General features: G+C 38.1%; 1 protein-coding gene across 3 annotated transcripts in view; it reads right to left on the reverse strand.

Annotated features, from left to right (window-relative positions):
- The window catches only part of ACER3 (alkaline ceramidase 3), a 150509-nt gene that overhangs the window by 36940 nt on the left and 99062 nt on the right, over nucleotides 1-14507 (reverse strand). For all 3 annotated transcript variants that reach the window (XM_023645671.2, XM_070274358.1, XM_023645672.2), the window contains one exon: nucleotides 11243-11278. In XM_023645671.2, the coding sequence (XP_023501439.1) occupies nucleotides 11243-11278 (36 nt within the window). The remainder of the gene's footprint in view (nucleotides 1-11242; nucleotides 11279-14507) is intronic.

A 14507-nucleotide genomic window follows, 5' to 3' on the forward strand; every position in this document is an offset into this window, starting at 1 on the left:
TTCCTTTCTTAACTTTAAAAAACTTTAAAAATTGAACTATAACACACATACAGAAAAGTGCTCGAAACAAACACAGTTTGATGATTATCACACAAAAAATAACCTCTTTCCCCAAGGTTTACCACTATCCTGACTTCTAACATTAGTTTAGTTTTGCCTGTTTTGAACCTCATTATAAATGGAACTCTAGGGCTGGCCCAGTGGTGCAGGGGTTAAGTGCACACGTTCCGCTTCGGCAGCCCAGGGTTCACCAGTTCGGATCCCGGGTGCGGACATGGCACCGCTTGCCAAGCCATGCTGTGGTAGGCGTCCCACATAGAAAGTAGAGGAAGATGGGCATGGATGTTAGCTCAGGGCCAGTCTTCCTCAGCAAAAAGAGGAGGATTAGTGGCAGATGTTAGCTCAGGGCTAATCTTCCTCAAAAAAAAACACACAAAAAAAGAACTCTATAGTATATATTTATTTGTGTCAAGCTTGTTTTACTCAGTATTATGTGTGTGAGCCTCATTTAACTTGTTATATGAACTGTGTGGCGTATTAGTTTTCACTGCTATCTAATATTCCATTATTTGAATATGTGTATTTTACACATTCATTCTACTGCTGATGGACACTGGGGTCTGATTTTTAGCTATTTATAATAACCCTGCTATAAACATTTTAATATATATTTTTGGTGTATATGTTCGGGGATTTCTTTGGGCATATGCCTAGGAGTCAAACTGCTGGATCACACAGTATACATAAATTCAACTTTAGCAGTTTATACAAACTGTATTCCAAAGTGGTTATACCAATTAACACTCCCACCAGCAGTGTATGAGGGTTGCTTAACATCCTTGCCAGCCAGCACTTGGTACTATAAAGTCCATTTTTTTAAAAGATTTTATTTTTCCTTTTTTCTCCCAAAGCCCCCTGGTACATAGTTGTGTATTTTTAGTTGTGGGTCCTTCTAGTTGTGGCATGTGGGATGCTGCCTCAGCACGGCTTGACAAGCAGTGCCATGTCTGCTCCCAGGATTCGAACCGGCGAAACCCTGGGCTGCCAAAGCAGAGTGCACGAACTTAACTACTCAGCCACGGGGCCGGCCCCTATAAAGTCCTTTTGATTTTAGCCATTTTGTTGGGTGTGTAGTGGTATCTCATTGTGGTTTTTTTTTTTCTTAAAGATTTTATTCTTCCTTTTTCTCCCCAAAGCCCCCCAGTACATAGTTGTATATTCTAGTTGTGAGTGCCTCTGGTTGTGCTATGTGGGACGCCACCTCAGCATGGCCTGATGAGCAGTGCCATGTCCATGCCCAGGATCTGAACTGGCAAAACCCTGGGCCGTGGAAGCAGAGCACACAAACTTAACCACTCAGTCATGGGGCCGGCCCCTAGGTTTTCTATTCTTTATTAAGTTTTCCAGGAATTTGTCCATTAAAAAAAATAAAAATTTAAATGTATTGGCATAAAGTTGTTCATAATATTCAATTAACTTTTTAATGCCTCTAGGACTTCATGTGGTATCTCCTTCTCATTTCTGATATTATTTGTGCTTGCCTTCTTCTCCCTTGAATTCACCAAGGGTTTGTTAATTTTACTTGTCTTTTGAAGAAGCACTTTTTGGCTTTGCTGACTTTCCCTATAGTATGTTTGTTTTCTATTGTATTCATTTTTCTTTTTATCTTTCCCTCTCTTCTTGACATATATGCTAAATCTTTCCTTTTTTAGATTTTTTTTTTCTGCTATACACATTTTAAGGCTAGATATTTCCCTTCAAGTACTAATTTTGCTGAATCCTACAAGTTTTAACATGTATTTTTTTCATTATGATTCAAAATATTTTCCAATTTCTATGACTTCTTTGATCCATGTGTTATTTAGAATTATATTACTTATATTCTAACATAATTCATTATAGTCAGAAATTATATTCTGATTCCAATACTATGAAATTTAAGACTTGCTGTGTGAGCAAGCATATGGTCAATTTTCATAACTGTTCTCTGAGTGCTACAGAAAAACGTGTTCCTGCGATTGCTGGGTGCGGTATTTTACATTTGCCCTATTGGTCAAGTTTTTTAATCATGTTGTTTAAATCTTCTATATCCTCTATCAATTACTGAAAGCTATGTATTAAAGTCACCTAAGATTATAGATTTGTCTTCTTTTTCTTCTAGGTCTGTCAATCTTTGCCTTATATATTTTGAGGCATTATATACATTAGAGGTACATATAAATTTTGATTATCATAATTTTCTGATGAATTGAATACTTCTAATACTATGAAGTAATCCCTCTTTATCAATAGAAACGCTGTCCCCTTAAAGTCTATTTTGTCTGATATTAAAACAACTATATCATATTTCTTTTGCTTAGTGTTAGCATGATTTATATTTTCCCATACATTTACTTTCAACATTTCTATATCTTGATGTTTTAGGTGGACTCTCTTATGAGGCCTTGATATGACTCTTGCCTACTACTTGTGGTCTCTATTAAGTGGAATTCAACAAGCATTTATTGAGTATTATACTACACCGAGGGGATATAGTGCTGTGAGTAAAGGGTTAAGATCCAGAGTGGGCTGATGCAGGCCTGGTTGAAAATTACCTCAGTGTCCCAGCCTTGAATACAACAGTTAAGATAAATGGGGAATGTTGTGTCTGCTGTGGTTGTGGTGAAAGACTGTATCTAGGTTGGAGGCTTGGGATCCGCAGGAAAACAGTCTAAAAGATGCCTATTATAAAGAATGATCAGAAAAAGGGGCTGTAGCTTCTATGTGTTACAACGACCTCGACTGTGCTTAGCTCTCATCCCTGCAGCTGTATGTAACTTATGCGGATGAGAGGGCAAAAGAAGCTGTGTACATGGACAGCTCTGAATTTCCCGATGAAAGTGTTGTACCTGCTGTATCCTCCAACTTGTATCCTCCTATAAAGCTAAGTAAACATAGTATTAGATTAAAGCCTGTGAGAGTCTGATTGCCAGCTTGAATCCATAAGTGTAGCCACACTGCTGTAACGGTGAACAGTAAAGGCGTGCTCCCTGTCCTCACAGCAATTACAGTCTAGTGAGGAGAGAGAAGTAACCAGGCAATTAAAATGTAGTATTTTAACTCTGTGAGAGGGACTGGACAGAGTACTTTGTAAGCATGTAGGAAGGCTACCTAATCCAGACTTACGAAGATCAGAAAGACTTTCATGGAGGATATGATATTTTATAACTGAAGCACTAGTAGGAGAAGCATTATTATTAACAACTGAAACATTATTAAGAGAAAGTGGAAGAGAGTAACTGGCATAGCTTATATTCTGGGGACTAGAAGAAAGTCAGCATGTCTAGAATACATTGTTGGAGCAAAGAGTGAGAAAAATGGAGCCAGAAAGGTAAGCAGAGGTCAAGTTTGGCTTTTCAAGTCACGTTAAGGAGTTGGATGCTATCTTCAGAGCTATGGAACTCAAGGACAGTTCCAGTAGTAGCTCAACACGATCACTCACGTAGTAGAAAGACGTCCCTGTCTTGCTGGGTGGAGAATGAATTGGAGGGAGGTAAGACTGATGGAAAACAGACCAATGATAAGCTATTGCAGTAACCTAGGCGAGAGATGGAGCCTGGACTAGGCCAGTATCAGCGGAATGGAGAGAAATGGACAGATTAGGGAGATACTTAGGGCTTGGACTGACAATTAATTTGATATGGGAGTTAGGAAACATTGGGAAAGTCAATGATGGCCTGGTTCATGACTTGGGCAGTTAGGTGCATGGTGAAATTGTTTACTGGGTTAGAGAATACATGAAGAGAAGAAAGATTGGGGAGGAAAATGGCAACTTCATTTCTAGATATATTCAGAGTTTGAGTTGCTGCTGAGGTATCCGAGTAGAGCTCTTTGGCAGGAGTTGGATTATCTGGGTCTAAACTTACAAGAAAAATGTGAGCTAAAGAAACAGATACATAAATCATCAGCATACAGAAGTCAAGCAGAACAGATTGTCAGGGAGTACGTTAGACATAGCAAATGCTGGATAAGACAGAACCTATACCCTGGCAGCATAACGGGGCTTTTTCAAATTAATTTTCTTTTCTCCACAAGCACCGCCACCCCATATATTCTGATTCTCCCCTAGGAATCTGTGGCAGAACCTCCTAGTGGTCTACTCAGTATCCATTTTCTCCTTCTGTTTTTATAGAAGACTCATTTTGTTCAGCTGGCAATATGTCCAAGTGTAAAAGCTTGGCAGCTAGAGGTGGCCACATGACACTCGCAACTTTTTTCCTATGCATAGTCTAATATTAGTCATTTTTTAAAATAAAAAAGAAAATAGAATACATACTTTTCTGCTCCTTGCAATTTTCATCTAAAAATATTTTTACAAGGTTTTTTTTTTTTTTGAGGAAGATTAGCCCTGAGCTAACATCTGCCAATCCTCCTTTTTGCTGAGGAAGGCTGGCCCTGAGCTAACATCCGTGCCCATCTTCCTCTACTTTCTATGTGGGACGCCTACCACAGCATGGCTTGCCAAGTGGTGCCATGTGCACACCCGGGATCCAAACCGATAAACCCTGGGCCGCCGAATTGGAACAGGCACGCTTAACTGCTGCGCCACCGGGCTAGCCCTATGAGGAATTTTTATAGCTTTCCATATTTAATTATTTTTTCAGTCTCCAAGCTCCAAAGACTATGAAAATATTAGTGTTTTCTCTCTGCTAAAGCATCCTAGAAATATGCTGTGTGTAAACTGAGACCTGGTATTTATCTTCAAGGAACCTATAGCCTAGGAAAAAAAGCATATTATATTTTTGTTTATCAGTTAAAAAGAAAGGTAAGGTATTTTGAGAAAAGCAGAAAAAGACAAATGTTTTGTTCTGTGAGTTGGTAGTCAGATGCCTGTGTGGAAAGATTTGAAGACAGATGAAACTGAGAGGTAAAAGAGGGCAAAGTAAGTGGGATAGGGCTGTAGTGTGGGCCCTTGGAGACCGTAGATATACAATAATTATTCTGATGATAATGAGGAAGACTGACTTTCAATATTTCTTCAGAGTTAACATTCTCCATAACTCATTCCTTACGGTCTATTCCTCGGATTAAGCCAAAACACGGAGAGGAGTTCCACATAACTGACCAGTTTATTTTCTATCAAGTGCTCACTGAATATTGACTGGGTGATAGCCACTGGACTAGGCATCCATCATTCCAAGATGAAAAGACACACTATTCCTGACCTCAGTGAGCTCAGTCTAGTAGAGGAGACACATATGTAATCAAATATCTAGCACCTGGATCTGGTTTCTAAATTCCATTCTCCACTAAAAGGAACTAGGGCTCCGTGGAGATATGGCTGACTCCAGGCCTGGGCAGGGGAAGAACAAGATGAGCCTGGAACATCTTCTCATGCCAAAGAGTAAGGAATACTCAAAGCATGATGGGAACATGTCAAAAGGACACAAACACCAGATCTCAGACAATCTGTAAACCAAAATAAATGAGTAACAAATCATAATTCATTGAATAAAGTAGGAATATATAAGTCCACAGAAATAAAAATAAATAAGTTGAAAGTTTAATAATTAACAGAGTATTTTCATAAATCTCAAATCTACTACAAAGTTCTTATTAATTTTGAGGGGATAAACAATAACTTTACAGTGCAGAAGTCTGGTGGACACTATCTTAAGTGATCATGTTCCAACATGTTGACAACATACTTTCAAGTGGTTCAGGGGAAAAAGGTTCTTTGTACTGTTCTTGCAACTTTTCTGTAAGTTTGGTAGTGTCTAAAAATAGACATATTTAAACAATAAAGAAACAATTCCATACTAACCCACTAGAATAATCATTAATTTCACATTTGAATCTCCAGAGGGAGCTCAAGTCTTTCACTCTGGGAGAAAGGCACTCAGCTCGCCTGTGATAAGAACAGTTCATCAGACGGGGGCGGGCGGACAACACGGGTAAGGGGCGCATCTGTACAGTGACGGATAAAACTAGAGTACTGGTGGTGAACACAATGCAGTCTATTCAGAAACTGACATAAAATAATGTACACCTGAAATTTATATAATGTTATAACCTGATATGACCTCAATAAAATAATTAAAGAAAGAAAAAAGAACAATTCATTAGAGTGGGACATCACGTAGGGATTTGTGGATAAAGCCCCAGTGAGCGGGAACCTGTGGTGACAGGAAATGGGATTTAGGCATTTGGAGTTTGTAATTGACTCACTCAGTACATTAATGACAATCATAATTATCATAATTAATTGCCCAAACATAGTAAAGAACCTCTAACAGAAAAAGCCAAGGGCTGGGGTTGGGGGATCTAGATTTTTCTACCAACTGATTACTGCCTCACTATATAATCTTGAACAAGTCATTTCATTTACCTTGGCCTTGGACTCTCACTTGTAAAATAAAGAGACTGAACTAGGTGACTGTGGTTTCATCTTCCTATAATTATAGTCAAAATAGGATGTAAGGAAGCATTTTATTTTGGGAGTTAATATAAGTTACTCTTATATGATAAGACTAAAAGGTTGGTGTTTCCTACATAAATAGATGATAGTTTAAATGCTAAAAGGCTAAATGTAGATATTACTTTGTAACTATAAAACAACTTCACAAGTCTCATAAGGCAATGAGGTCTAATGGTAAAAAAAAAAAAGCTTTTGTAGACACTTAGAAATGATTTAAAATCCTAACTATACAGCCTTCTAATCCCTCCTACACATGACTGCCAGAAGCATCTGACATAGATCTTAGAATGCCATGCCTCCGTCAATGGCAAAAGCATGAGATCCAAACTTTAGCATGACATCTAGTGCTTCACAATTTGGACCAGTCTTCCTTCCTCTCTTATGTCCTGCAGGAGCTTCTATTTTAGCACAGGATTTCCCAAATAGTATCCCCCAGAATACTATTGTGCTGGGAGATGTTAAGAGATAATGTATAAAAACAAGTTCTGGGGGGTTGAGCCCTGTAGCATAGTGGTTAAGTTTGGTGCGCTCTGCTTCAGTGACACGCGTTCATGCGTTTGGATGATGGGCACGGATGTATTCCACCTGACCCACATATAAAGTGGAGGAAGACTGGCACAGATGTTAGTTCAGGGCTAATCTTCTTCAGCAAAAAATAAAAAAATAAAATAAAAAAATAAAAATTTTCAATGGTCAAATAAATCCTACTCAAACATCATCTCCTGTGTGAAGTCTTGCTGAAATCCTTCTATAGAAATTACTTAATCTCTTTTTATTCCCAAAGTACTTCACTTATATTTGACTCTGGGCAGTTTTTAAAGTTGATAACTGAATTCTGGCTTAGCTCTACCTAAGTTTTACATATTCAGTCTTCACATTTTTTCTAATAATTTCATCATCACACTCAAATCTAAATAGTATTTTTCATTCTTTTTAAAAATGAATCTTTCTGATAAATTAGATTTCAAAGTACAGATTCTGCTGCAGGGGCATCATCATATCATGGAAGGAATATGGGCTTTGGAATAAAAACACTTGGGTTCAATTTCTAGCTCTGCAGTAACTAGGTGAGAAATATTGGGCAAATTACTTAACCTTTCTGACTCTCAGTTATCTCTCTCACCTATAAAATGAAGGTGAGAATTTCTACACAGGTTTGCTGATATTTTAGCAAGATAACAGGTAAGTCAATCTATATAAACTACATGACAGATTATACAATATTTAGCACAGAGCAGACACTCAAAAATGTTAGCTTCTTTTGCTTCCTTTCCAAGTGTGCTTACACAGTAGTTTTCTTACATCTCTAATTTGTAATAAAATGGCACAAATGAAGAAAAGAATAAAATTTAAATATATCTGCTTAAGTTCCCATTTTTCAAATTGTGTACATAGTGTGTTCCTTCTTGCAAACTCTGAGGGTCAAACTGGAAGGCAATGACATGACAGTCATGTCTAGAAACAATCTTGAGGCGACATCTGCTTTGGCAGGAAGATTTTAAGCACTCTTCGAGACATTAGATGAGATCTCATCTGAGATATTCAATTACTGATTTGTCAGTTAGCTGCTTAAAGAGAGTTCACTAACTTCTTAAAAGTTCTTTTAATCTCTTCTCATGCATGCTTTTCTTTTTGTTTCCTTCTTAAGATATACTGGTGTCTCTATTGAGTGTGACAGCGATGTGATTTGAGTGTTGTCCTTTGCAAGGGCACTGAATTAAACAAACAGCACTGGGTTTCCTTTGGAGATGTTTGCATCACCTTGGATTTGATACAGTAAAGTAGGACTGTTATCAGTATTTTCTCCCTCAGGGAAGCTAATCTGATTAGCAATCATCCTGCTGGGGACAGATACTTTTAAAGTGTTTATTAACTCTTTCTTCTAACTGTATATCACTACATACTTATCTGGGCCCAACTCAAATATCTCCTTTCAGAAGCTTTCGTGATTATCACAGGTAGAAATTTATGCATGTCACCTTCCATCTTAATATGTATTTTTAGTATCATACTGTATTACTATGTTTATTGCCTTGTGCTTTGCATTATCTTATATTAATTATTTTTACATTATCCTTGTGAAAAAATACCTCTCCCAATTTTGAACATTTTACAGATGAGAATGGGGTATTATAGGTAAGAACAGGCACAGCATGAAATTTGCCCATGGATAGTGAAGTGGCAAAAAAACAAGATTCCAAAGCTCAGGAAATCAAAGTGGTAAGAAATCAAGATTCTAAACTCTCAAGTTAGAGGTCCTTCAGGTTAGACAACATTGCTTTCCTCTCCTTTTCCATAATTTTAAAGATCTTAAAAGTTATTATAAATCTACCCACAAATTCCCAAACAATTTTTCCACTTAGAAATTCCTAAACAATTTTTCTAAGTTTTGGTACATAAGAATACCAACAGTCATATGAAAGAATGAGAGCAATACTCTAAACTGACAAATAGAAGATTCTCATAAAGAGCAGTTCTTTTTTCTTAAGAATGATACTCAGAAAATAATCAGGGATAGATTTTTAAAAGCCCTAAGTATAAACAGAAAGTATCAATTCTAACTACTTAGATCAGCACAGGACATTCCAGGTTAGACATCTGAGGCAAAGGCCTCTTTGAATAAAGCTCAAATAAAGCAGTGAGAAATACCATTGGATCACAATAGTGGGTCACTTTCCCTTACTTGTTTTTCAATACCAGAGTAAGTAATAATGTAGGTGTATGCAATAGATGTATTTTGTAATCCTACCCTGAGTCATCTAAGCAGGCAGATTGTGCCCGTCTACGTTAGCACTGCTTCTGCATATGCGTTACAAGACATAAACTACACATATTTTTTACAAGTCTATCTTCCTGACCAGACGGTGAGCTCCTTGAGACCAGCAGCCACGTCTTATTTGCTTTGGTATTAGCTAACATTCAGAGTGTTTACTATGTGCTAAGGGTTTTACACGCATTATCTCATTCCACCTCAGACAACCTCAGGAGGTTATTATACCAATTTCAGAGACGCAGTATGATGAGCTCTTTAAGAGCAGGGACTTCGTTATTTCAATCATGAGTCTATCTCCTGTGTCTAGGACAGCATCTGGCATATTGGAAGGCCGTTAAAAAGTGTTTGTTGAATAATTAGGACACCAAAGCTCAAACCTGCTAGTAAGTGGAGAGACTAGATTTGAATCTAGGTCTGCCTGACTTCAGATTTTAAAGTCTCTGCTCTGCTGCCTATCTCCTTCCAACTCCCAGCTCAGAATCTGGTACTGAGAACGTACACAGTGGACATCTGCTGAATGAATGAATGTCTTCTACACTCAGTCGCTTATCCACTTTACCTGAGCACTGCCCTCCTTCTGCACTTCTCTATCCTGATTTGTAATCTCTAGGCTTAGGATATAAACCATAGCTGTAAGCTTTCATCCTGCTTCCCCTCCTATCAGCAAACCTCATCCCCATCATATACAGACAAGACAATATTTATGACTGGAAAAACACATAGAAATTGCAGCATTGGAAGTTATATGAATAATTGGTTACTTTTATTACATAAACATACTGTCAAAATAGGTCTAAAATACAAAATGGGAACTTGATGGTCATAAACTTATAAAAATTAATCCCAAATTTCTAAATTTTGGTTTTTGGTGGTTACGATTTCTCTTTCTTATAAAGGCAAACAAGAAATTCATAAAAACTGAAGTATTCTTCATATAAATAAACTTACTTCATTTTTTACACTGTGTCAGTAAATCTTTCTAAATAAAGGGGTAATTACACAATGACACCATTTCAAGCTATGATCAACAGGAAAGTGAGAATGACCTCTCCCGTGACATCTACTTTCAGCTGGCCTGTAGAAAAGGAAGGCACAATAATGTGGTTTTGGAATTTATTTCAAAAAACAGATCTCAGTCAGATGATTATCGTCTAGTTTAAGCTTAAAAAGTTACAGGAACATTTACTTGTTATATAAGCACAAATATTCTAAAACTACAAAGCCTCCAATACTCCTGAAACGTGTGCTTATTTATTTATTTTTGTTTGCTACTTTGTTGAAAAAAGGGAGACAAGATTTAAACAAATCTAAGTTACAATTCTGGCTCTGCCCTGTGATAACTGTGTAACCCTGGGGCAAATTAATATCTCTGAGCTCATCTCCCTTAAAATGTGGACAATAATTGCTAATTTGTGGGACTGCTGGGGAGATCAGAGTCTGGTGTAGTAATGAGCATAGTGCCAGGCACATGGTAGCACTCAATAAACAAAAGCTCTCTTTATTTAGGGTCTGCTACTTTATTTCACTCTCGTTTCATTGTGGGATGCACTCAAATCACTATTTCCTAAAGCAAAGTTTCCTATGTTTGCTTCCCTCAATGTAAATAACCTCCCCGGCAAAAGTCTCATTAAAATATACATTAGGGGAAAATATTCAAGGATTTTTCAGTCTATCTTTTCTAGAAAATACTGTCATAAAACAGATTTTATATGTGTATGTGCATAACGCTTCCTGTTTTTTCCTGCTTCTAAGAGCCATGCCGCACCTGCGTCACTGACTCCCCACAGCCAGCCGGGCCTGGGCACTGGCTGTCCCAGGTATACTCCTATTATCCACACCTGGCTCCTCTAGGCGTTTGCATTTGCAACCTCCGTTTTAAACAATGGACTTTCTCAGGATATCTACGATTTCATTTTCAGAAGCTGTATCTGCATATAATTTACTAGAAAAGGAAAACACAAGGCAGCAAGTATTGCTAAACAATCAAATGTGTAATAATTTCTAAAAATTACCTGCTGAAATATAGGCTCCTTTACCTTAAGGTAAACCTGCAAAATATTAAAAGAAACACATGAGAATGAAGTGCATTATGGAGAGGGAAGAAAATCTATTCCAACAATTCTGCAAATCCCAAGTAAATTTCCTGCTTCTGTAGTCCTGCTGCTTAGATGTGACTCCAGCCAGATCTAACCAATTAGGTTAGCTGGCATGCTACAGAGGGGCTAGTACCCACAGGTGGGGATCCCCTAGTGCTAGTTTACCATGGTAAACTAAATGTTTCAAAGCTGTTGTGCATTACTCTGGTCTCTTGGCCTCCGCATCAGCATCAAGGAGGGGCAAAGATGCACAGATACTCAAGAGGGCTGAAGAGGTTATGCCGACAATCCCTATAGCAGATCTGCTCTAGAGCGCTTAGAGGTAGAGACAGGAGTTAAATGTCAGACTGCCACTTACTTGCTACATGCCTTGAGCAAGTCACTTAACCAAAAGACGTATTTTCCCCTATTTGAACAACAGGAATAATAGCGGTAAGGAATAATAAGCTAAAATATGTGGAAGTGTAGCATATAATAGGTGCTCAATAAGTGAAAACATTTAAAACAAATTTCTTGTGCTTTCCTCTGCTTCCAAAAACCTCTCACTCACTCACCTAAACACACAAGTCACTCACCTAGATGCATTCCCCGTTACACAAACCCTAGTTTTCAGCTCCACGGCCATGTGGGTGATTAAGCTCAATGCCTATTTAAGATTTAGCATGCATTTATTGCCCTATAGGAGTACACCTTTAAAATGACATGGTAGAGAGGAATCAAAATGCAAATTATAACCCTGAAATGACTCCCATCACTTACAAGACAAAGTCCAAATTTCAAAGCCTTCCATGATCTCACTCCTGCCTTTCTGTTTGGCCTCATTGCTCTCTTCTTGTCTCCTTCATCCTAGGCTCCAGAGCATACAGCGCTTCCCCAAATGCGCTAGTTTCATTCTTCTGTATCTTTAAACATGCTGCTCTTTACTTTATTCAGAAATCCTCCCCTGCCGGCAAAAACTCATCTTTCAACACTCAGCTCAAACTATACCTCGTGCTCGAAGCCTTTTCTGATCCCTCTCTATTCGGCAGAAGCAACCACTCACCCTCCTTTGTACCCTCACTGTCCAAGTATAAACTTCACGGCATTTATTAGGATATTTGTTTCTCTCCCCTACAAGGCAGTAATCTCTCTGACAGCAAGGACTGTGCTTAGATATCTCTATATCCCCATTTAATGCAGTGCTGAGCTCACAAAATTTTACATAATTTTATAATTTGGTTACAAAATTTCTTATTTCTGGAGGAAGTTCCTACCCTCATTGCAACGAGGGCACACTATTTCCTTTAAGTAAGCACTCACAGAGCTTTAACAGTAAGATGTGTATGAGACATTATACAGGTATCTGTAAGTCTAAACTCAGTGAGGAAGAATGCTTTTAATCTCTGAAATCTGTTCAAAATACTAATCTCCCTTTTTATAGTTTCAGGTTTCTACTGTTGCTAATAAAAGAAATGCAAAAGGACATGTCTAGTAAAGGTACTTTTTCTTTTTTTTGGTGAGGAAGATTGTCGCTGAGCTAACATGTACATCAGTCTTCCTCTATTTTGTATGTGGGACACCACCACAGCATGGCTTGATGAGCACTGTGTAGGTCTGCACCTGGGATCAAAACCCATGAACCCCAGGCCACCAAAGTGGAGCAAGTGAACTTAACCACTATGCCACCAGACTGGCCCCCTAAAGACATGTTTTTAAGGCAAAAGAATTATGGAGTCCTTACTATGTGCCAGGTATTAATTCTCAGAACTAATATGCAATGTATGCAATTATCTTTATTTTACAGATGAGGAAAACTAAAGCAGAGAGAGATTCAGTAACTTCCCCAACGTCCCACTTCTTAAGTAACAGTGTTGGTCCAAACTCAGATCTGACTGACTCCCAAGCCTGTGTTTCAACCACATCAGCTCTTAACCTACAAAGGGGTCTAGTCGTGACTCTCCTACCAATTCTCCATGTGAACTTGGTTGGCCAGACAAGTCATAAATCTCTCTGGACTTTATTTTTTTCTTTTATACAGTAGCAAGACTTCCTTTCACCTCTGAAATTCTAGGATTCTCTCATGATTAACGAGTATGTAGTTTATGCAAAGGAATATGCAGGGCAATGCAGAAACATAAGAAAATGCTCCTTCAGTCTCCTATTCACCTTTTCAACTCACTGAAATCTAGCTTCTGCTTCCAACAATCTACTGCTCACAATATCCTTATTACGTTTACTTGGTCTTTTACCCGAAATTTTTATGGGTCAAACCTCAATGGGTCAAACCTCTTCATCTCACTCATCCTCTCAGAGGCAACTAATACTGTTAGTCCTTCTAGTAATGTCTTTGTACTCTGTGACATCAGGCTCTCTGAGTTCTCCTACAACTCTGATTACTTGTTCTCAGTCTACTTTGCTGGCTTCATTTCTTCCACCTGACCCTCAAATGTCAGTGTTCCAGCATACAGCATGGTGATTAATAATACTGGACTGAACACTGGCAATTTGCTGGGAGTAGATTTTGGCTGCTCTCATCACACACACACAAATGGTAACTATGCGAGAAGATATATCAATTACCTTGACTGTAGTAATCATTTCACTATGTATATCAAGTCATCATGTTGTACATCTTAAATGTATACAATTTTTATTTAAAAAATGTTGATTCTTATTGAAATCTTTAGGCATTATGAAAAGAGGTATCCTAATTTTATCATAAAGAGTTTGCATACTGACAGGCTTTGAATGTCAGAGAGACAAATCAACTGTAACTCTTAGGATATAATATCATAAATTATACTGTTTTGTTTATCTCTGTAAAAGAAAAAAGTCAGTGTTCCAAAGGGTCATATCTTTGGTCATCTTAATGGTCTATGCTATCTCTGTGCCAGTTCATCTATTCCCACATTTCTAGTACTACCTATACCCTGACAACCCCCAATCCACATCTTTAGTCCATCTTACCTGTTAAGCCTCAGATATCATTAATATCAGGCACCTCCATCTCAACACATTCCAAACGGAACTTACCTACCCCTATCCCATGACACAAACCTAACATTACATTTCCTGCAAAATCCGCTCTTCCTCCAAGTTTCCTATCTTAATTAAGGACCTACTAGATGTATCCTGATGGACAGGCCATAAACTAAGGAATCATTCTAGACAATTCCTTCTTTTGACTCCATTCCCAACCCCC

The sequence above is a fragment of the Equus caballus genome, chromosome 7 (assembly GCF_041296265.1).
Source record: "Equus caballus isolate H_3958 breed thoroughbred chromosome 7, TB-T2T, whole genome shotgun sequence".
Taxonomy (NCBI): Eukaryota; Metazoa; Chordata; class Mammalia; order Perissodactyla; family Equidae; genus Equus; species Equus caballus.